We start from the raw sequence: 24,737 nt of genomic DNA on the forward strand, positions 1-24,737 counted from the left end.
AGCACAGGTCCTATGAGGAGAGGCTGAGGGAGCTGGGGTTGTTCAGTCTGGAGAAGAGGAGGCTCAGGGGAGACCTCATCACTCTACAACTCCCTGAAAGGAGGTTGTTACCAGGTGGGCATCAGTCTCTTCTCCCAGGCAACTATCAGTAAGATAAGAGGGCACGGTCCTAAACTGTGCCAGGGGAGGTTTAGGTTGGATATTAGGAAGAAATTTTTTACAGAGAGAGTAATCAGGCATTGGAATGGGCTGCCCAGGGAAGTGGTGGATTCACCATCCCTGTAGGATTTTAAGATGAGACTGAATGTGGCACTAGTGCCATGGTCTAGTAAGCATGGTGGTGTTGGATCATGATGATCTCGGAGGTCTTTTCCAACCAGTTTGATTCTATGATTCTATTCTATTCTATGAATGAAAATGGATAGCTGATCAGAAGGGGATATCCTAATTTTAAGGTTGTAAAAAAAATTATTGATGATTTTTGAGAAAGTTTTCTAGCATGGACACCTGTGCAACCATTAAAAGAATTGGGTCATCTGAAAAAAACAGTCCTTTACTCATTCTTCTGACCTTTCCAACACATCCTAGTAATAATCTGTATGTTGCAGATGTTTCCAGGCACGTCTAGCTTTACTCCCTCTTACTAGAAGAAGAATATAGTTGCACAACCAGATAAAGATGTCATGCCCTATGAGAATCAAATTCTTACATAATAATACTGAGTTCGGTGTTTGTTACAGCATAGTATAATAAAATTTTAAATAACATTATTTCTACTGAGATTGTTTTGTTCTATATAGGACACTGATTTCTCTGTTAGGTGAACCAATGATCCATGAAAGCAAAAGAAATAAAGCTCTGTTTGAAGGTGAGAAAAAAAAAGTGCTCATTTCACTGAGCATCTGCTAGTCAATCAAAATATTTAGCTAAAGAGGAAACAAGTTTTCTATGGAAAGCTTGTAAATTTTTTTTACAGTTCTTCATTCTCTGAATGTACAGAGTGAATGTGAGATCAGAAAACCTACTCTCTGATGCATCAGGTTTGGCTTCAAAGATATTTTACAAGCAATCTGAATTAATATCTTTTTGAAAGATTTTCCAGTTTACAATGTGGCTGATGAGTATTTATGACTGAATTTAATGAAGTTTTAGTGATATGATTTGCTTCTTTTTAATAAAAAATTAGACTTTTACAGTCTTTCTCAAAACTCAGAAAACTTAAACTAAAGAAAAGTCCTGACTGCTCTGTAGCCTCAAGTCAGGGCACTCCATGCCTTAGAGTTGCCATTCACTCTGCTGTGTGGTTTGTGAGACTACTGACAACTTCTGCTGGTTCAGTCTGTGTGTACCATAAAAATAATCATATCTCAAACAACACCGATTCATGGAAATTGAGACTTTGCTGTTGATGGGCAGCAATGGGAAATAATGAAGCAAGCAAATGTGAATTTGTTTGTATGGCAAATTATGCAGTGAATTAACTTTGAGATGAAATTTCCTTCCTTAAGATTCAATTTTCTCTGGGTTGGATAAATAAAGTGGAAAATAAAATGCCTGTTAGAATTCATAGTGCCTTACATTATTAAGCTTAATACAAACAGTGATTAATTATTACTAAACAATTATTTATTGCTGCTTAGATAGACACTTATTTTGAATAGGTTGTTCATCCTATCCAGGACAGCCTGTGTCAGTGAATAAAGTACCAATACTTCAGTACTGTGTTCAAGAGCTGAATAAACACTGTTATTACCGTATATTTTGAAAATATAGTAAATAAATTTTGAACGAAAAGATCAATGAAAGACGGCTATGAATCCAAGTAGTTTTTTTGAGAATTCTAAAGTAATAACTAATGTGATTTTTTTAATATTTCTGTATAAAATAATTTTCTAAAGCTCTGAAAAAAATGTGCTTTAAAATTTGTTTCTATACTTTAATACTTGAAGACTTTTTTTTTATTTGGAGATAGTATACCTCTGAGCCATTTTGGAGCATTTAAAAAGTTTCAGGAATAGTTCAGTGGAGTGCAATGCTGACCTCTGCACCTTCTATTTATGTCATCCAGTTGTAGATCCACTGAGTTAGCTTCAGCTGAGCCATAATCAGTATTTGCTTCTCATTTTCAGCTTTGAAAGATCTTATTACCCCCAGACTCTCATTTTTTTATCCTCATTCTTGTAATTTTTTTTGTAATAAGGCTACCTCTTTCTTACTCTTCATCAACATTTTCCAATACCTTATGTAAATTTGGAACTTTGAGACTGTAAGTTGTAGATTCATAACCCTCATTCTTTAGGGGGAGGTAGCAAAAATAAATAAATAATGCTAAAAGTAGTTTGAAACAAATGGCTATCTCTGTGTCTCAACAGCAGCTCCTTGCACTATCTTGTGAAGCTTTACAGCTTGCTCTTTGTTATGTGAATAATAGAATGTTCTGAACTGCAAGCAAGGAACGCATTGTATTACTTTCTCTGCACAGGTCAAAGAAGGGTAATACAGGGGTTTGCATCTAGTTTTCTCACCTGAAAAAGAAATATAACCTGGCCAACTTCTTGCCACTTGGAAACATTTTTCTAAAAGAAAATGTCTGATGCTTTTCTAAATGAAAAATTATCCGGATTTTTCCTAGTAACTAATCAGCTTACACCATATTGTGGTATAAAATCAAAATACAGAAGTGGTACAATCTCTTAGTCCTTAGCATTCAGTATTATTTTAGCCCTAATGCTACCACTTTTGCTGACATTCAACATCAGGAACTCATGTGTGTTTTGCATAATCACAGTACAAGATGATCCTTTAAACCGCGGATTACCGTAGGTTAAAAACACCTGGTTCTGCATTATCTCTTTCGTGGGCTGGGTGGCTGGTCGTTGTGCAGCTTTGGTTGGCCTTTGTTGTGTAACTGCTCCTGGTGCTGATGAAAGGTACAGGTCAGTCTGAAATTAGCAGTGCTTTGCATCAGAGACAGCCACAGATACCAGGACACCTCTTGTGATTATTTCCTATTTGTTTTCCACCCATTTTCAAGATTCCTTGAAGATGTTTTTTCTCCAAGGACACTTTTGTGAAATAGTTTGATTGATAGCATTGTAAAAATATTTGTGGTAACTACCTGTCAATCATAGTAGCAGTGATATAAGAATTTAGAGGTTCCTTGTGTATGGTAATTCCAGATTACTGAAAAGGAATCTAGCACAGTGGGAAGGTTGTTACTTGAATTTAAAAAGATAAAAGAAATTTGGAAATTTTAGCCAGATATGGTGAATACCATCATATGCTAAACAAAAATACATATAGCCTCAATAAAAAAACATTTTTAGCACTTAGTATTCATATTTATTGCAAAACTGAGAATGTGTAAGACACAAATCACATTGTGGTACACAGGGAATTATTTTTAAAGTCTATTTCATGCAGTTTCTGAGTACCAGTTAGAGGTACTTTGCCAAGCACTTCTCTCAAATGCTAGTTAAGCCTAATCTCTCTAGGTTTCTCTTGGAATGAACAGTTTTAAAACTGGGAATTCTTGTGCCATTCTCAATCCTATGTTACTCTTCCTTTAGCATTTAATTACTGTTGCATTTAATTATTGATATTCTCAGATCAGCAATTTGTAAACTCAGAAGCATTTGCACAGATTAACATGGAAAAAAGGGAATTTATAAACCTGGATCTTTGGGATTATTCAGCCTAGCTTCAGCATGACCTAATTGTGGCCTTCCAGTACCTGAAGGGAGCTTACAAGAAAGACTGAGAGGGACTTTTTATGGAAGTGAGTAGGGGTAGGACGAGGAGGAATGGATTCAAACTAGAAGACAGTAGATTTAGATTAGGTATAAGGAGGAAGTTCTTTGCTGTGAGGGTGGTGAGGCACTGGAACAGATTTCCCAGCGAAGCTGTGGTTGCCCCATCCCTAGAGGTGTTCAAGGCAGGCCAGATGGAGCTCTGAGCAAAACCTGGTCTAGTGGAAGATGTCCCTGTGCATGGCTGGGTGAGAGGAGTATGGTGATGTTTAAGGTCCCTTCCAATCCAAACCATTCTATGGTTCTATGATCATCTGGTGAATACAAGAAGCAATTCTGAAATCTAATGTAATCCATATGCTCTGTGCAAGTCTGTCAAAACTAGGCTCGCGATTCTGAAACGTTTAATGGCCAACTAAACTATCATTATTGTTGATTGCCATAAACCTTTACCAAGATGAACCTTGTTACATGTCAGGAGGTTGGTGTTAGTATGATAGAAGTGGCGTGGAAGTCAGTCTTGAAGTGATGTGCTGGTGGTGTGTCCGTCACATGTCCATTGCACCAGGTGCTGTTGCAATGGAAGGGCAGAGCAGAGATAGTCGTGGAGCCATTGCTGCCTCTATTCTTCTAGAAAGTCTAATGAGGCAACTGTTGTTGGTTTGTTTCTGTACCTCTTCAGATCGATTTTAGTTGACCAGATCGTGTTCTCAGGCACCACAAGAGGTTATGCATTGGGTTTAGGCTTTCTCAAGTCCAGTTTCAGTTCTTTTATTGAATAACTTTCTTTGACAATTTAACATTTAGAATTTATCATAACTTGCTTAAAATCGGGTATATACTACCATCTCTTGGAAATCTTCCATCAGGATAGATAATCTGTGTAAGAAGTGGGTTTACTCACTGTTTCTATAATAAATTTTAAAGTTATGAGTCTGGCTTTCTACCATCTATATCAAGTGTAATTAGCAGCATTCTAACAGAGTTAAAGGGGAGCCTTTAGATACTTCTGGAACAAAATAGTGAAATGCAGTATGCATTTTATGCTATGCAAATTGCAACTGTTCTTACTAAAACTTCTAAGCTAGCTCTGAGAGAAGGTAGACTATGAGGTTGTAAAAATGCATGGAAGTTCAATTAAGGTTGAAAAAGTGGATGAATGTTTTGATGTTATCTAATTATTGTTTCTATTTTTTTCTCTTCCTGTAATTTTATTCCAGCACTGTAATGGTATATTTGCAAAGAGGTACTAACATTTAATATATTATCTATTAGATATTTGGCTTTCCATTTGGACAGAAATCTTAAAAAAACTATTTCATTGCTAAAGTGCTTCTGATTGGCATAAGACATCAGTTTTGTCCATATAACATCACAAAGAGGTTTTGACAGGAGTATGCATAAGTCTACTGAGTGTCACACATACACACCTCTCAGTGTGTGATATGCCATGGAGTCATAAGCCATAGTACTCTCTTTATTCCAGATGCATATTCTTAAGAAGGAAGGCACCTAATGAAATATGTTACTTTGTCTTTACTGACTGTCTTTACTGACATATTGAACAGGTTAAAACAATGAGAACTTTCTTAGCATTAACAAAATCTGGAGGTGAAGTTGATGGCACGATAGAGACCATTTTTATAGATGTGTTTTACCACATTACATCAACCATTCTGTTTCTTCCCTTTTTTTAGGTTTTACTGGGACTTAATCATGCTCATAATGATGGTTGGAAACCTTGTCATTATACCTGTTGGAATCACATTCTTCACGGAACAAACAACAACACCATGGATTATTTTCAATGTGGCATCAGACACTGTTTTTCTATTGGACTTGATCATGAATTTTAGAACTGGGACTGTAAATGAAGACAGCTCTGAAATCATACTGGACCCTAAAATCATTAAGATGAATTACTTAAAAAGCTGGTTTGTGGTTGACTTCATCTCATCAATACCAGTGGATTATATCTTTCTCATTGTAGAAAAAGGAATGGATTCAGAGGTTTACAAGACAGCAAGAGCACTTCGTATTGTGAGATTTACAAAAATCCTCAGCCTGTTGCGTTTATTGCGCCTTTCAAGACTGATTAGATACATACACCAGTGGGAAGAGGTAAGATTTATGGTTCTAACATCATTCACTAAGAACTTATTTCTACAGAACACTAGTCAGATCTCTCTGAAGAGGTACACAAGAACAAGAACGTAATAGAGTTTTTACTCACCAGTTGGTGTAATTACAAACAGGTGCTAGTGAAAAGGCCTTTTTAGAAAAAAATGGCTTAGATTAACCATCATCTCCCTGCTAATCACAGTGGCCAAAATATGTTTGGGACTGTCAACACAATTAGCATGGATGAACTCCTAGTAAGAATACTGGGAATTTCAACAAACACCTAAATCTTCATTGGATTTTCGTGACTAGCACTTAAACTTACTAAGTTAATACTCTTGTAGTCAAGAGAATTTAAAATACGTGTTCATATTTTTCTATTATAGGAGAAATTGAAATAATTTACTATTGAGTAGATTTCCTAGAATTCTCCTTGTTTGAAGGCTGTATGTAGTCTGAATATATCAAATACTGGCCTTCTTTATGAAAAATGGGTAGTCCAAATTTTGAGTCATTGCCTTCTGAACTGCCAACTCCACTGTTTCCAGATATGATGTTATGCTGCCTGCCAGTTTGGCATGCTGCCTTTTCCAGGAAATTATGGCATTCCCTAATTTGGCATACTCATGGCTAGGAAGTATCTAACGCTTTGGCACATACCACCACGATTCAGTCATTTTGTTACTTGCCTGTCCTCATTTCTGTAATTCTAAATATCACAATGTTTTAAACAGAAGTGTTAAAACCATAGGAAAAAACATTGCTGTTTTCTAAACCTTTCTTGAAGTAAACATAATGAGAATTATTTTGTAGAGCATTATCATGGAATCAATTAAAATTGATTTCCATAAATCAATTTGATCGAGATTTATTTAATTAAATTAATATTGAGGGAAGATTTGGTACCATTTCTGGTGCTTTTTCTGCTGCTAATCTCCAGTATTGTATGCACTTTCTGGCTTAACAGAAACCTAAATGCAGCTCCATCTCATAAATAAAGTCAGATTATGTTTTAAAGTGATATGATGCTGGATGATCCTAAGTATCAAAAGTCTATATAAATAAATTTATAGTTGTTTCTTAAAATAACCTTTGAAATAGATAATTATTTTTTATTTTGTAAATTCTACTTCTTTTTGCCTCTCTGTAAAGCAGTGTAATAGTTTTTTTGCACAGAAATAGAGCACTATAGTTTTGTGCTGTTTAACTAAGGCAAATGATTAAGCATATTTTGCATTTCTACCATAAAGCTGTGCTTTTGTCTCCTCTGTGCTTTACAAAGAGACAACCTTCTGAAATGCATTCAATGACATTATTTTCTGGCAGCTCAAATTATGAGCTTGCCACTATAAATGCCTGCTAGGCAGAGAAATGAATTCCTTTTTTCCTCCCTTCTGTATATTGTCAAAGAGAAATCAGGTATTCTAAATAAAAATAGTTGAATAGGCCACTAAGTGGGACTAGAAGTGACCAGTGGATGTGGTCCAAACCAGCAATAGTTGGCGTTTGGTCCATTTAATCTTTAGCTAATGCTGCTTGGTTGCAACTTCACCTTTGATTCCATGAGTAAAATTTGTGAAATATGTCCTCAGGAAGGTTGTTTTGTTTGGTTGGGGTTTTTTTGAGCATGCAGTAGAGCAGCGAGAAGGTTGTTGGGTGCTTTTGCAAAGGATTCTCATATGCAGGAACAGATATAAATATGTAGTCTGAATCAGGCTCTGATAAATGAAATGTGTGCAAAAAAAAAAGGGCTTTTTTTGGTCTGTTTCTATTTTTGTTTAGCATTTTACAGAGATCAGAAATGAAGGAGGTCATGGATTGTCATATATGGCTTTGGAGAAAATGTGTGTTATAATAATATTTTCAAACAAACAAACAAAAAAGCAGGGTAAGGATGACCTTTGCGGAACTGGGAAACAATGGATGGATGATCCTATAGGGGTAGTCAGTGAGACTTTGCTTCTGATATTCATGTTCTCTATATGTGCGTGTTTGGACATGGACAACAAGGAGCAACTGTTAACTAATTTTTATGACACAGAACTGGAGCCTGTTTGCATGTGGTTAAAAGGATGCAATAGTTTTAAAAGGATTTAATAGTTTTCGCTTAGGGGCTGACATATTGGTTTTAAATGTGGTGCAGATAAATCTGAAATATATGTATTTGGATCAAAAATAGTGAACATTATGTCTAAAATATTCAGAGGACAGTCAGCAAACTCATTCTTCATAACATGCCAAGAGGATACTTCATGGAAAACTGATCGATGAACAAATCAAGTTGTACCATAAGGCAGCTATCCCACTGAGGTATTTCTATATCCTCAAAGAGAAAAGGGACGTTGACATTGTTTGAGCTTTTCCTTTAGGTATCAGTAAGACTTCAGCTTCAAGGTCAATATTCTGAACTTTAGGATCAGTAGTTAAAAATTTAAAAGATTTTTGTATGACACTGGTGAAACATTGTTCCTTTATTTATTTCCACATCTTTTAAATCAATTAAATCAAGATCAAGCTGCTAACAGCCATATAGAGTAATATTGAGGAAAATAATGTATGCATTGCAGAAGCTTTCTCTGCATTAAGTGTTATGATGGAACAGCTGTAGCCTGTGGTGCAATATATATGAAATCTGATTGATATATTCATATCAGTCTGATGTTAATTGCTTATCCAAATGAATGGCTCAGTGGAAATAGGAAGCAAGACTTTAAGAAAGGGACAGGAGATATCTTACCAGGAAATAATTTACTGAATTTGCAAATGCACACTTTCCTAAAACTGCTTTTGAGCTACAATGTCTAATATTCCAGTCCTTTGAACTTAGGTGTTGACATATAGATCACATACTTACTTAAGCTAAATTATATGTAATAACATGCAAGAAGAAAAATATTTAAATTGATGATTACAGAAATTATACTTTTGCAGTAATTTGTGACGGGGGTTTGCTTTTGATTTTTTTTTTAACTTAGGTTCCTAAAAATACTGAACAGGAGGTACAGGACCTAATTGTTATTTACTTTAAGTTTTATGAGACTGACTAAACTGCTTGAATGTTTAACATAGGTTTACATGCAACTAGTAAGTTATTCTTAGCTAAATATGCTCATAGATCAATGAACAATTAAAAATAAAAGATATAAACAATTACAAATAAATACATCATTACATGTCAAATGATATGCCACTTTACTTTACATTTGTCAATGATATTAATTTACTGATTATTTGAAATAAAAATATTTTCCAAAAGCTGCTTAAAACTCTGACTTCAGTAGTTCTGCTTACAGATATTCTGATCACAGGACAAGACTTAGTAAATGTATGAGTAAATAGAATTGGTTCTTCTAAAAATGTGCTCTAAGTCTTTCTTGTTCTCAGATATTTGATTATGTAGAATTAGAACAATTTTTAAAGTGAATTAATGCTTATTGCAACATGGGCAATAAAGGTTATGTTTTGCAAAAAATCATATAGTAAAATATGCAAAAAAGTTGTAAATTGCAGCCATGTCCTTATTTGGTTTAACTTGTTTTGAAATCTGGTTTTCAATTTGCCAAACCTTTTTGAGTCTCATAAACCTACATAAGTGTCGACATTCACTCTAGCTGTTGCTGAAGCACTGGTGCTTAATTAAACATGTTTCTGAGCATATCACACTGACATATTTTGGTTTTGGTATTTTATTTCTGATAATCGGAGTGATGCTGATTCGCAAAAGCTCATAAATACAAGCTTGCAGGAATGCTGAGTCTTACTAAAGTGCTTAAAAATTAAGTGTGTAAGAGCTTTGCAAAATCAGGTCCTGCATTAAAAATTTCATATGTTGCTTCCATGCTACCGACCCTGAGCATCACAGACTACCACTAGGTGTCCTCTCCTTGTTCTGTTTTTTGCCAGTACATGTATTAGGTATCTCTATGATGTTGAATCATTATTGTTTCCTAAATAAAATTACTGTAAAAGGACACTTGTGTTATCCAGACAACAGAAGAAAACTTCTACTTCAGTATCCTGGTGTTTCTGTGGTAGGTCTACAGATGGCTTTTGTTCCCTATAAGAAAACCAAACACTTTCCCTTACAACCTTAAGAATTCAAGGTTTTTTATTTCTCCTCTTGATTACTGACTGGGGAATTGCGTGGGAAGGGAGAGAGGATGAGTTAGGTGGGTACTTCAGGGTGTTAGATGAAAACACCACCTTTACTGATTGGATTAATTTCATTTTATTTTATTTTAACAGGGCTGGGTCTACAAGACATGGGGTTTTCTTGTCAATGATGGTGTTACACAGTTTAACTTCTTAAATGAGTAGTCTTGTGGAAATGGGAATTGACATCATATTTTTGCTTTCTTTTCATTTAATTTTAATTCCTCTTCTCCAGGGAGATAGTTTAAAATATATTTTCTAAGCCCTATAAAGTTGTGTCAATTAGTCAAGTACTGCAAATAAGCACACCAGTAGAAGTTGAGTGGCAATTTTGAATTAAATTAGCTTAAAGTAGGACACTTTTTTATGGCCTTTTAGAGATACATTAACCAAATATGAGTTGTCTGTCTCATAAGGGATGAGGGAAGGATAGTTGTTAAGTAACTCTAGGGGAAAGAAGATGTAGGAAAGTCCACCTTTTTTACTGGCACAAAGTCTGTGAGTTCTGCAACAAAGCCTCTGTATTGATGTCATCTGCCTTCTTATCATTTAGAAGATGGAAGTAGGAGAAAATACCTATTTCTGTTGGGAAGTCATGCTTGAAAAATGCCTCATGTATAAATTAGTGAATTTGTGTCCTCCCACATAAAGACTGTGGTTGGGGTCACATTGTGTGCATTGAGGAGAAATATCAAAAGCCCAAGTTGTTTGACACCTTTTCCCTCCCCCCAAGAAGTGTTCCCTATCAGGACTAGGTAAATATGCAAGCAGCAGGGAATTGTTCATATCGTTGTTTAGTGTGCATATACTTGCATGTGTATGTATTACACAGCTGACTTCCATTTATTGCTGGGCTGTATCTCAAATGCCGGCGGGGTTTGCCTGGGGGTTCCTCTCTGTTCTACAGCCTTCCCTACCATCATACTGACTAGATGTGCTCATGTGTGCTTGACATGTGCTGACCAGCTCCACCTCTCGTGTAATCTACAGGGTGAAAAACAAAACCCTGCACTGTTTGCTTGCAGTTTGAATTAAAAAATCTAGGAGTGCTCCTTGCTCAGCATAGCTGTAGAGGAGCCTTCTAGCTTTGTGAGAGCAGAAGGCTGCTCAGTGCAGTTTCACACAGGGAATGTGTTCCCTTTGTGCCTGGGAGTTGTGCTGGCTGTCAGTTTGTTCCTCGGTAGGATTGCAGTGCTGGTATTCCTCCCTAACTCGATTGGGATTTTGGCTAGTGGATAGTCTGTCTCTATGACAGTGAGGTATTTCACCTGTAGACTGTGACTCTATAGAGCCAGAACCTGAACTACTATCCTTTTCTTTTTCCTGTTAAATTAGAAAATGTAAAGGCAATTTCTTTTAGAATGTTGAGGCTGTTGATATTATCTCTTGATGTTCTGTCTTGATAATGTAGTTCCAGTTTGCTAAATATAATTTGTGTATATGGGTAGAACTGAAGTTACCTTATAAATATTATTCTTATTCTAAATAAGAAGGTAAGATACCTAAATTCTAAAATAAAGTGTTACACAATATAAGTGCACATGTGAATAGAAGCATTATCATAAGAGCAAAAACCAGTCTCATACAGATATGTGAGCCACAGTGCTGTTTTATTTTCTGTCGTGTAACTTAAAAGTCTATTGTTTGTGTTTTGGTAGGCAAAAACCTCATACAATCTTTACAAAATTGATAGTGTTCCAAATGGGAAATTTTAATGGATTTTATTTCAGGTAAACGTTTTTGTTTGTATGAAATAATGCATGTTTTAACATTAGATGGGTAAATGATATTCACTTGTGCGGTACTTTTTAATATATTTAAAAGAAAATTTTTTTTAAGAAAAGTATGTATCATTGCAGGTAAATGAAACATCCATGAAACATTACTGACAAAAACGCAAGCTTATATTTTTCACTCTTTTAAATTCTGTACAACAGTAGGAAAATACACATAACTGATAGAGACGGTTAAAAGGCATTATTAGAATAATAGAATAATAATAGAATACTAACTGTTGGAAAAGAACAGCACATTTGTATAGAAGGCAGTTACTGAAATGCAAGCAAGACATTGAGTATTCTGCTTCTTAATTTCCTACTTTATGGTCTAGGCATAATCACTTTCACAGAAAGAATAATCCATTGCCCTGGACAGTAAATAGGAAGTGTTATGAGTGTAAGGAGCTGCCTTTCTTGTGTGCCTACCCCAGAAGTGTAATGGTGTGGTGATGGTGCTTTCCCTGGGAGATAAACCATGGAAATGTAGAACATAGCCTGAGACAACTTTTCCTGAACTCAAAAGCTGGATGATGTTTTCTTCTTTATATAAGTGCTCGCCTGGCTTCTATGGTAAATGGACCTATTCATGGGAGATTTGGCTGTAGACCCAGGAAGGTGGGTTCACCCTTACAGTAACATTTCTAGAAAATGCCACTCAGTCAGTTTTGAAAATGATCAGAACTGTGTCAACTTGTCTTTGATGCTGAATCGTAACACAAATTTTTTAGAATAATTTTTTTTAAGTCCAATATGTTCACTATTTTTAAGCTGTTTTGGCAATATCACTCTGTTTTGCACTTGCTAGAGCTTGCACACTTTACTCCTGGCTACACATTTGCAAAACAAAGCCTTGTTCTTTCATCCTAAGCTTTTAACACAAGCAGAAAGCCCACTTGGCTTTCGCAGGGTAATGGCCTGATGGGGACATACCTTGTCAGGCAAGGGGGAAGGTCAGGAATATTCAGTCCTCTTGCAAGGCAGAGCTGCTGGCTGCTCATTGCGTCATCCTGCTCCCTCCTGGGAGCTGAAGAGCCGTCAGAGAAGGTGATGACGGCCAAAGAGCTGTTTCTGCAGCCCGGGGTCTGCATCATGGTTCACCGTTCGGGCACTGCGATAATGCAGAGTCCTTCACACTGTGAGTGCATGCGGTGCAAGCTCCCTTTGGTCCCTGCAGTGACAAGACTGAAGGGGAACACGTGAATGGGGTTTCTCAGTTCTTTTCCAATGTATTTTTACAAATTTAAAAAATTTACAAATTTTGTAAGAATGACAATAACACGTTTGTTCTTTGCAGGGTAAACACAATCTATTCAAGTAGATTAATTAATAAATAGTACGCTATTGTATTAATACTGACCGGTACAGAATGACAGTTTAACTTCTAAATTACTCAACAATAGTAACTGAACTAAAAGATATTCTCATCTTGTCACTCATGCCTTGTAAAATTCTTGCTTTCTTTGTTTTCATAATACCTACAGATCTTTGCAAGTAAAGAAATCAGTTGAATAAACACTTTAGATTTGCACACAGATTTTCATTGGTTTTGTTATTCTCTTTATGTAGCTGATAGGCCAGAAATTGTTAAGAATATGTTATGGTCATTTTATTCTGTCTTAAAAAGACCTATTTTTAAAGTAAATTTTTAAAACACAAATTCGAAGCTGAGCTACTAGTCTACCTGGCAAAAGATGCCCAGTTATCTGTTGAAATGGGGAAACTTATAATCCACTGTAATAATTATAAATACGGTATGTATTGATATGTCTATTAAAGAAAGCAACAAGATGTCCTTCCAGTGCATCATTACTAATTGAAAGCTGAGGAACAAATTATACAGGAAAAATAAATTAGAAAAGTGCATACATAGAAGGTGCAATTTTAATGTTTTGCTACCATTTGTCTAAGAGGGGCATTTCAGTTTTTAAATTAAGTAATCATTTATTAAACGGTGGAAAGATAATTCACTAGATCTCAAGTTGATAATATTCCATGTTCTAGTTTTGAGGAGAAAATTTTCAGTTGCAGCGAAGATCTTTTTAAATAAAAAATCCCCAAACCACTGTATTCTCTCAGTTCTCTTCTGTGGAGAGCACTGTGCCTGTGAAATTTTGTGGGATTTTGTGGGAGAGCATTTTCTCAGTTATCTCAGAAAGATCTGAGAGGTAGAAAAGGAGAACTTTCGCTGGGCTGTGCTGGGTAGACCATATGTGCACTTTTACCTTTATTTATTTATTTTCCCAGTGTGTCATGTGCCTTAGCTCATCTGGAAATTTTATTGGATAAGATCAGGACTGAAATGACACAGAGTTCACCGCATGTCCATAGGCTGAGGATCATGTTCTGATTTTGATCTAGTTTGACAACCTTCTAACACAGTAAAATACCTGGGACACTGCTTGTCTAAGTAGGTTTCTTTTATGGCTCCCACTGAGGACAATGGAATAGTGTTTTAATAGTTGATTAGGGAGACGGGTCTGCTTTATAAGGATGAAATGGTCTGAATTAACCACTTTAGGAAGTAAGATGCAACTGTATAAACCTATTTAGAGGGAGTTGAGGAACTGAGATGGCAATGTAAAAATGGCTTTAACAGTTGCATGTTATATTTAATGACTTATTTCTAACCTGAATCTCATGGAGTTTATGCCAAATAACGGTGATATTATCTCACATATGTAACATATTATTTAAATATAGTTGTGACCTGGAAAGAACAGGGGTACAACGTAATTCACAGATTTTCAGAGCTCCTTGCTTCCAAGCAAGAATGAAGGCTGTAGTCGAACTGCTAATCTCTCTTCATGATAACTGCACTGGGATGATGCTCTATTTCTCACCATTTTCACCTTTCTTAACCTAGGCAAGTGCATTGCCTTAGCCTTTCTGTATGTCTAGGCTCACAGTATTTTCTTTGTTTCTTATTATCTTTTTAAAACTTGTCTTTTTTTTCCCCGTCCTCTATGCTTTCAGAACCGATAGCAATGAGCTTGACTACACATCTGCTTACCCGAGTACGGTGGTGTAGTTGCACTGCCTTTCTTTCCAGTAAATGTTGCAACTTGTTACTGACCTGGCAGAAACTACTGCCATGTAGTGTATTTGGTGTCATTTCAGTCTTGGGTTTGTGTGACACAAGGATAGGCAGTACTGGAGATCCTGCTTTGAATCCAGGTGGGTGCTCCTAGGTGAGAACCTGTGAGTAGAGCCCTGTATATGCATGGGAGAAACCATCTGTAAATAAAATGAAAATGCCTGAAGGCTAATTATGATATAACTGCTATAATATTGGACCATAAGCCTTGTTCGACTGAACTGCCTGTATAAGAGATGAAAGATGTGACTATCAAAAAAACCCCCCAAACACCAAGCAAAAAACTAACCAAACCACACAAACAAACAAAAAGAAAAAAAAAAAAATCAACAACATAAAAACAAAACATGAGAGAACAATTGTAGCTCAGACAAATGTGCATATACATATTGATGTGACTACGTTTTCAAGTGTGAAGGTTCTTAACCTTCACTGCACCTCTCACTAGAAACCAAAGAAAACGGTCCTATGTACAATTTTTATCTGTCCAGATTAATTAAAATACTGGCATTATTCAATGACTCATGATAAACAGACAATCTTTTGTCTCAACTGAAAACTGTAAGTTTCACTGTTGAGCTGATGCTTCTTCATACTCTTAAGATGGTGGCATACAAGATTTCTGACCAAAACTTGAACCTGGAGAACAAATATTGCTGTGCATAATTTAAAATGAATCTCTTTTCAAGAGTACCTTCCCATGGGATTTCCAAAGCACATTATTGAAAACCATGTAGTAGTTGTCATCAGAATGATCGATTTTTCCCTCAGCCAAAGACATAAATTATGTCTTCATCTGTCTCAAAAATAGCTGGGCATCCCACATGAGAATTGTTTTCCATCTGGGGAAATGTAATGTCAGATATGTTTTAACAAGGAAATGGAAAAAAAATGGAAAAATTTCAAAGGCAAGGGGTAACTTCTAGAACTGCTCTATTGTTTTAATCACTAAGAGGTTTTAAAAATACTGAACTCAGACAAGTAACTTACATTTTTCTTGCAGAGACTTTCTGGTGAATTAAGCAAAACACTGTTTTTCCTTCAGTGTCAGTCATATAAACATTCTTTTTCCTATCATTTATTTATTTTGCCTAAGGCAAAACCAACCTCTACCCATAAATGTGGCTTTCTCTTTTTCCTTTTTCTTGTGTCAGTTTTGGTAACTTACTACACAGCTTAGCTCAACTTGGATTTCTTTTTATGTTCCTGTTAATGTTTGCATATCACAAGTATATGTATGTTTATTGATCTTCTAAAAATAGTTTAAAAGAAATATCAGTATTTTTTGAGGCATTCTTAATTGGCAAAGTAACTGAAAGGCATTAGAAATGAAATGTCAAAAGTGTGTATGAATAGAACTAATATCAACACTGTAACCTTTTTCATTGAAGTAAATGCAGGAAGATATATCTAATTTTAAAGATAATTACCAAATCAATTCCAATAGAACTTTACATGCCTGCTTTCTTTTCATTTTACCTTTGCATTGTTACCCCCATGGAACCTAGTGAAAATAAGATTGATCAACATCAAGATTTTTACAGATACTGTTTCTCTGTTTGCTAACATAATTGATTAAATCACTAGTTCCTGTCAACTTTTGTTTAACAGTTAAGTAATTTTATATTTGAGGTTGAAGTACCTTTTTTAATAGTTGTTTTTTTTCTTAACCTCAACAGAGTGTTTAGAAGTGGTGCCATTTGACAGCAGCTATGCTGGGTGCTGTTCTTGTGATACAATTCCCAAGCTGTCTGTCCTAAGCTAATTGCTAGTGCTCTTTAGGATGAGAAAGGAATTGTGACAATTTTAGATTTTGCCTTTGTGAAACCTTTTTATATGTCTGTGGATACTTTGTGTAAAGTGAACATGTTCTGAAAAGCAGCTGAAGACAGGAACTCTTTCACTACATTGTAATTTTAAAACTACATGTGTCTGTTGAGCAACGTAGCTGGAGCTAATAATTGAAAATCTTGGCAGTACACTATGGCATTATTTGTTATAGAGATAAAATTTTTGTTTGAATTCTCAGCCTCATGTAGTGAATCATTTTCTTTATCATAGTTTCAAACAGACAATGAAAGAAACATAGTCAGTTCAATGTTTGGTTTGTGAATTCAGCACTGAAATGCAAAAAGAAGCATATAAATTATGAAGTTTTTAGTTCTTTGTGAATTATCTGAGTACGGAACTTTTTTTCTCTCCTCATTTAAACAGTTTTGAATCTTATAGTCACTTATGAGTCGTGACCGTGGTGCCATGGTTTTCTTTCCATTTTCTCTAAATGTTTGGGGTTTTTTGTTTTCTTTTTTTTTTTCTGATATGATGGATATCATAATGCTCTTTAGAAGTAGCGATTATCAGCTCATTTAGAATTAGAAAATTTAGCGCAGTGGTGGATTTTCATTTGAGTAGTGCGAAATAATTCCCCACCAATTAAAAAAACTCTAACTTTTTGCTGAATCACGAAGGAAGTATAGATCGAGATACTTAAAGCTTGAATTTCAGGGTTCTTATACATTTTTGAGGAGTTTCCTTTTCCCTTAATTTATCTTTTTCATTCTTTTGACAGTAATGTTTTTCAGAGCAGTAGCGTATTTTTAGGTCCATATTCCAGTGTTAAATATATTCAAAAAATGTAATACTATATTAACCATTATGCATGCTATGCCTAGAGAAGAAGAGAGGACAGGAAAAGAAAAGAAAAGTCTGGCAAGAGATGGCAAACAATCTCATACCCATAAATTACCTTTTTCTTTATAACTGGTCTTTTTTGTTAGCTGCTGATGTCTAGAAAACCAGTATCAAAAAAACTCATCTGCCATATTTTTTCTGTGACTACCATCTTTTAGTTTAAGCTATGTGAAAATTCTGCAAGTGATATTAGAATATCACTGGTGGTATCACAAATCTTTTGAATTGCTTCCACTACTCTGACATCCAGTTTGTGGCTAGAAGCTGAAAATTCCATTTGTTTCTCTTCTGACTGTGTTCTTGTCATTGCAAATACTCAGCAGAATCAGTGTGATGAAAAAGAAACAAGACTGGTTGCACCTCAGAAGAAAATATCTCTCTGAATTTCTAAGAGCAAAAGTATATTCAGTGTAACTTCTAGTTATTCTGCTAAATAGTGTTTTTATTAAATTTATGTGTAAATATTTTTGTTTGACTATATTTTTATTTTTTTGTGATGAAAAAATGGCAGATTTTTACAGAAATGATATTTATTATATAATGGCTGTTTGGGCTGTTTAGGACACTAAAGTAACAATGATTGATATTTTCTGAAGGCTAGTAACCTTCAACTAGCCGTAGGTTTGGGGTTTTTTTTCCCTTCTGTTTCCCTTAACAGCCACCATCTTTTAATCTGTGCTTATGTTTTGGGACTCCAGTTTTGACAGGTATCTCCATGTTTCCAGTAATATTATTATCATGTAATAATTGAATAATCAATAAGTTACAAAGGAATATTCTTGCTGCTCATGAAGCGTGGTCAACTGCATTGTTCTAATTCTTGAATGTTCATTACTCTTTTGTTTCTGGATTGCTTAGGGCAGTTCGGGACAGGTGTAGAAGCAGGTTTCTAGTCACCTAGGGGACTTCAATAGGGTCAGATACATAGAGACCCTGTCAGGCAGCATTAGGTGGCAGCTGAACTAGGCTGTTGTGATCACTATATTTGGGAATGCAGTATTTGCACCATTCTCCCTCTCCTTTTGCATGTATTTAACATTTTACTTGAGTGGTATTCCAGCAGGCTAGCAGAGTAGGGAGATTCTGCAAGTGATATATTTTGGGGCCTGACATTGTTCTTTTCACTGAATGATTTATGCTTGCAGATGTGATTTTGGAATACAGAGGTACAAATCTGTTAAATATTTTTCAGCGTTTTCACTTTCTTGCTATTTTACATGGATAAAGATTATTGAGCTGTAATTTATCTTTAAATTGAGCTACAGCGGTACTTGAGAGACCTCCAGCTGTTTTTTCACTCTGAAAAATATGCCCCAAGACATTTGTCCTCCAATATCTTTTCAGTCCCACACCTCTTCCTTTATGTCAGGTAAGTGTCTTGGGAACACATAAAGCCTGTTCTCTGTCCTCACAGGCAGTGGCTCTGGACAGTCAGAGCCTGCTAGTGGATTAATAGCTCTGTATCCCTCAAGTCTGTGGCTGAAGATGCAAAACACTAGATATTTTAGTGACAGTTTTTATTTAGTCTAGAACAAATAAGCATACCAAGACTTATGCTTCAGTTTCTTTTCTTACAGTTGGAAACAAAAGAGAGAAAACTGATTTTCTAAACTTGACATATTTGTTTAATACTTAAATAAGTATTTTTGCAAGCCATCCCAGATGAAAGCTACAGAGAATGTGAAGTCATTCCACTCAGCAAGTTTATTCCTTGTTATGAAATTCCCCCTATAATAGCAGTGCCTTATTTTAGTAAAGGAAACAGACTCAAGGAAGTCCACTATGTCATCCACTGCTGTCTTGAAGAAGATAATCCCTTCCTTCCTTGGTCTGAAGGGCTTCAGTCAGGGTTGGCATAGGACAAAATTGGCACTGGCATACTGCCCTACCTGACCTGATGTGATTTTTTGTGCCAGACTGAGTGCCTAATGGAGCAGGTGGGTCTGCCCTCGTGGTGGGAGCACTCGTCCTAATAGAGAGGCAGTGTGGGTGTATGTGGGCTTTGTGGAATGACTGTTTCATGACAAAGGGAAAGGGCAGTCCTGACATTTCCCATCGACTAGCTGTCAGCAGGTCTGCATTCCCCTTTATGTCTCTTAGCAGCACCATCTGAAGTGTCCATCTCTCTCCACAGACTGGGCAGGGAGCCCAGACACCCATTAATCACTGGAGAGCAAGCGCTTCAAAATCAGGACTTTCTTAGGCTTGGCTATTAGAGCTACTCTCAAGCTCCTGGCCAGTGATAGCATGGAGAATTTGCTTGTTTGCTGGAGAAATAAAGTGTACGACCTGGAGAGAATGAAAAGGTAGAACTCCCTTAGTTTTACCTTTTAATATTTTGAATTCAGTGATCTGCTCTCTGAGTTTATCTCAGACCATTTCCATGAGGCAGTATCAGTGAAAATTTGAGAATTTTCAGTGTTACCAATGGAAACTCTGGAGTATCCTCAAGACTTGCCTTGGTGACCCATTTCATTCATTTGCAAGAGGAAAAATAGATAACTCTGCTGAAAAGCTCTTTTTAAAGGTGGAATAGAAAAACAAATATGACCTTTTTTAAGTTTTACCTTAAAGTTGCTGTTCAGTTTAAATGTACAGCATGTAACAGGCATAGTCTGTTCCATGACTGAGCCAGAGATTTGCAGGGATACTGCTAGCATTCAGTTACCTTAGATGATATTCTCAGAATATTTCTAAAGTAGCAGGGAAAGAATGATTAAGCAGGATTCAACCTCTTCCCAATGTTTTCTGTAGCAGATCAAGTACTTGTACACAAAACCCAGAGTTATGTATTTTGTGTTATGCTCTTTGAAAGGTTTCTCATTAATTTCTTGAGTAGGGGGAAAAGAGTTCAGCTCACTAGTGTCAGTTGATGAACACTACTGGGTATTCAGTTATAGTAGCCCTTGAGTGGATAGAAATGTTTCAAAAGCATCAAATGATTTGGCTCATTACTAGACTTTTAGTCTTCTGCCTACTATGACTAGTTTAGAAAAAAAAAATCTTCAAATGAAAAAAAGGGCATTTTAATATGCCTTTTATCCTTAAGTGGTCAATGTGAAGTTTTATTATAATGCATGAAAGAGGCATGTCCCTGTAAGAGATTTGTGACTTAATCTACTACCTGGTTGAAAGTGTGATGCGATAAAGTATTGGTAATTGAAAAAATAAGAAAAGGGGGTCTAGCATTGACGCAGATCTACTGCCCTTATATCTAATCAGTATAAGAAGAAGCAATGAGCCAAAATGGCTCAGAAAAATAGAGCATAACATTAAAAAGACTAAAGTAAAAAAATCTGCATACCTTCAGAGAAGTGCCTGACATGTTATATCTTTTATTTTATACCAGTCTTCAAAATGTGTTTCTGTGATAAGTAACACCTTTGTAATTCATAGTACTGTCTTTGCTGGCATGTAAAGATATTGTACTCTAGCTTTTTTTCATCAGGCTAAGTGCACCAGCATCAGTAAAGGCTGCTATTCTATCTGTTGTAAGTGAATGTTTCTTTCACAGCTTACAATTTGTCAACTGAAATCCAGTTTCAAATGTAGCATTGTGATTATGCCCTTCTCCTGTGACCTGGGGTGTTATTGGCTGTTCCATGAACCATCAACAAATTCTAAGGCATTTTTTCCCCCAGAGTGACATCTATTCAGAGTTCTTGATTTGCCATATCTTTTCTTAATTCCTCGAAGGAGTAAAGTATGAGTTAATTTATAGTGGACTTCTAAATCTGAGATTCCTAAAATCAGTAGGCAGCTGAAGATTCCCCTTCCTTCACATTTGCTTATTTACTATGGTGTCCTAGGCATATAAAAATGCGTTGTAAGGTACCAGGTTATATTGTTCTGTCTCAGCCAATTCCTAGACAGTCAGCACTTTTTAAATTGGGAACCAGTCGGAGTTTGGCATTCTCAGGGTAATATAGGTTGGCTTATAACCTTGACATAGTTGACATCAAATCAGAATGATATTTAATAGATACCAGTGCTTACATTTGATTGTTGTCGGTGATTTCTCTGATGCTTTAGAACCATTCTTCAACAAGCGTAACAAATTCTCTTTGTTCTATGCCTCTTTAAGTGTGCCATTGATAAGGGGCTGCAAGACTCAGCAGTCACCAAAAAGGATTGCTAAAATGTTCTTTTTTTCTTTGTAGTGCAGATTAGCTATCACAAATCCTTGATCCATCAGTATTCACACATCTTTATCCTTTTATCCTGTTTATTTCTGTAGGATCAATGAGGTTACAGCAACCTCTGTACCTGTAAGGGTGCAGCTTTTTAAGAACTTGAATAAGCTGTTAGAGACAAGCCCTTTTTGATGCTCTGCTAGTCTTGCTCCCTTGTGCCCACATCAAGCCCAGTGTTAAATGTACCCCCCATCTACTATGGATTTCAGACTGCTGCAGTTCTTAGGCAAACAGATTTGTACTCTGTTGCCTTTGAGTGCAGCTGCTAGGGAGCTGCTGTATGCCTCACAGATCATCTATTCCTTTTTATTAAATGTTTCTGTTGGCATTATCTAATGCTGTCCAATTCAATATTGTTTCCTAAGTCTTGTTTCTTAAGCTACTTAAACTGATTTCTTTGATTTAATTTTTTCTTCCAGAGGTAGTATGTAACATGAATTCTCTTATTCATAGATGAGGTTTCTTATTATTAATTAAAGACCTCTTAAAGAAATTCAAGTTTTATTGATGTTGTGAAACATTCAGTTCTGCTGTGGAGCATTGTTGCTTCCTACAGTCTTCGTTTGGAGCATCTTGCAGACTTTTAGGTTTCAGGCTGAAACACAGAATATGTTGGACACAATATGAAGGCTTGAATTTATTGAATTCTAAACAGAACATAGGCTTCCTGTACTTTTCATAATCTATATTTCTGAAATGACATATCACTTGCCATACATTATTTCAAAAAGAGCATTTTTAGAGTTTCGAAAACAAAGTTTTGTTGGGTCTGAGTTATTTTTTTTTCTTCATAAGGTATTAAATTAATTCAGTCTCTATATTCAAGATAAAATTATGAGAGAATCCCACAAATTAGTACATAGGTAGGGAGGGGACACTGGGAAACTCCCAGAGAGTCTGTCTGCTGTAACACCTTCCACTGGGGTAGTGGAACTCCAGGATTTCCTTGCAGATACTTCATAATCCAGGATTTCCTTGCAGATGCTTCATAATCAGAATTTTCTTTTCAATTCCATTATTGATATAAAAATAATGAAAAAGGCAACTCTGAGTATTTATAAAGCCATCTTCAGTTTCTGGGAAAAACATATTTAAAATTAGTAATATTTTTTGTCTGTTATGAATTTTATGTTCCATTTATCTAAATTGTCGAGGCTTGGATGTTAATGTGTCCATGTTTTTATTTTCTTTGGGAGAAGTCAAGTAGGGACATTGCTGTAATCAGTGAAGGGAAAAATCCACTGTTAGATGATTAAATATTCCTTACCCATTAGTAGAGATTTTCTTTTCTTGTTCTGCTATTTTTATGTACCATAGATAATTCCAGTAACAGTCCGACAATGTCCGACCTTGTGTTGTAAAACACTGAAGTGGCATGCCAATCTTGCCTTCATTTTGGCAGTGATAAGTTAAGGCTCTAGGATAATTAGAGCTGGCATTTTCTGCAAATTGTGAGCTTTCACAGTAAATGCCAATTCATATTGCCAAAAATAATAATAATAATTAAAAAAAAAGAGTGATGCTACCAATGACAGCTCTTTAGTGAGGACAAACCTCATATCTGAATATTTTTCATAAAAACACACGGAAAGGGAGAGAGAGAGAGAGAGATGCCCAAAGAATGATGTTCAGTAAATGACATGTCTTCTAGAGCACAGGAGAATCAGATAAAGTCCCTGCCTGGCTACACTCCTATATCCCCTAGTGAGTGGTCCCAGTTATCAGATTACTATCTACTCTCTTTTTGATCTATTGAAGCAGTTTTGCTTTGTTCACTAGGCAACTAGAAGGAAATAATTCATCTATATCTTAGCTCAGTGGTCTGGCCTGCATGCTGCACAGGAGAAATGTCTCTGTATTTGTTTTTTATTATGTAGCAGAAATGTGTTGCACTTGTTAACAGTGCATATAGAAATGTTGGTGTTTTATTTGAAGCTGTAGAGGCTTTTTGGGTGAGGACAACTCTTCCTGCTCGTTCCTACAAATAGAATACATAGATGTTATGTCTTCATTATTTTTCCAAAATTTCAGTACAAATTGAAGCTAATATGTTTATTAATATTTCTGTACCTTTTTTTTTTTGGTATCTTATATCTGTTGAAAATTAACTTTTCTCTATTTGCCTTCCTTGCCTTGACAGTTGTCACATTACTCTAAGGCGTTTATAACCACCGGTGACATAATTGTTTTTAAAGTGTCAGTGCTGGCAGCTCATGATAAGGTTGTACTAACAGTGCAATAGAACAGATGCTCATTGCTGAGAAAATGATCAGTGCCAATACACTGTAATAATTCTGTTTCTCTCTGATAGAGTAGGAAAACCCATCTTATCAATAAGTGGCTAAGAGATTGGTGCTACCAGCGGAACTTTAGGGTTTTTGACCATGGGGCAAATTCCATCATATCTAGTCTCTTCAAACCAGATGGGATTCATCTATCTAGCAAGGGCAAAAGGACTCTAGCCCATAAGTTGGCAGGGCTGATAAGGGGGGCTTTAAACTAGGTTTGAAAGGGGAAGGGATAGAAACTGGGCTCTCCAGAAAGGAGCCCAAGGGTGGAGAGCCCAAGTTAAGAGTCAAATCAGCAGCCCAGCTGAAGTCCATGTACACCAATGCACACAGCATGGGTAACAAACAAGAGGAGCTGGAAGCCATCGTGCAGCAGGAAAGCTATGATGTAGTCACCATCACAGAAACGTGGTGGGATGACTCGTGTGACTGGAGTGCTGCCATGGGTGGCTATGAGCTCTTCAGAAGGGACAGGCAGGGTAGGAGAGGTGGAGGGGTGGCTCTATATGTTAGAGAGTATCTTGACTCTAGAAGTTGAAGTCAGTAACAATAAGGTTGAGTGCCTGTGGATCAGAATCAAGGGGAAGGCCAACAAGGCTGATATCCTGGTGGGAGTCTGTTACAGACCACCCAACCAGGATGATGAGGGTGATGAATTATTCTACAAGCAG

The 24,737-nt window shown here is 36.2% G+C and overlaps 1 protein-coding gene across 1 annotated transcript in view; it reads left to right on the forward strand.

The window, feature by feature from the left end:
• HCN1 (hyperpolarization activated cyclic nucleotide gated potassium channel 1) overlaps positions 1–24,737 on the forward strand; it is a 199,179-nt gene that overhangs the window by 19,222 nt on the left and 155,220 nt on the right. The window contains 1 exon segment of the mRNA XM_018077327.2: positions 5,447–5,870. Within this exon segment, the coding sequence (XP_017932816.1) occupies positions 5,447–5,870 (424 nt within the window).

This window comes from Manacus vitellinus, unplaced genomic scaffold (genome assembly GCF_001715985.3).
Source record: "Manacus vitellinus isolate BGI_N305 unplaced genomic scaffold, ASM171598v3 scaffold_36_pilon, whole genome shotgun sequence".
Lineage (NCBI taxonomy): Eukaryota > Metazoa > Chordata > Aves > Passeriformes > Pipridae > Manacus > Manacus vitellinus.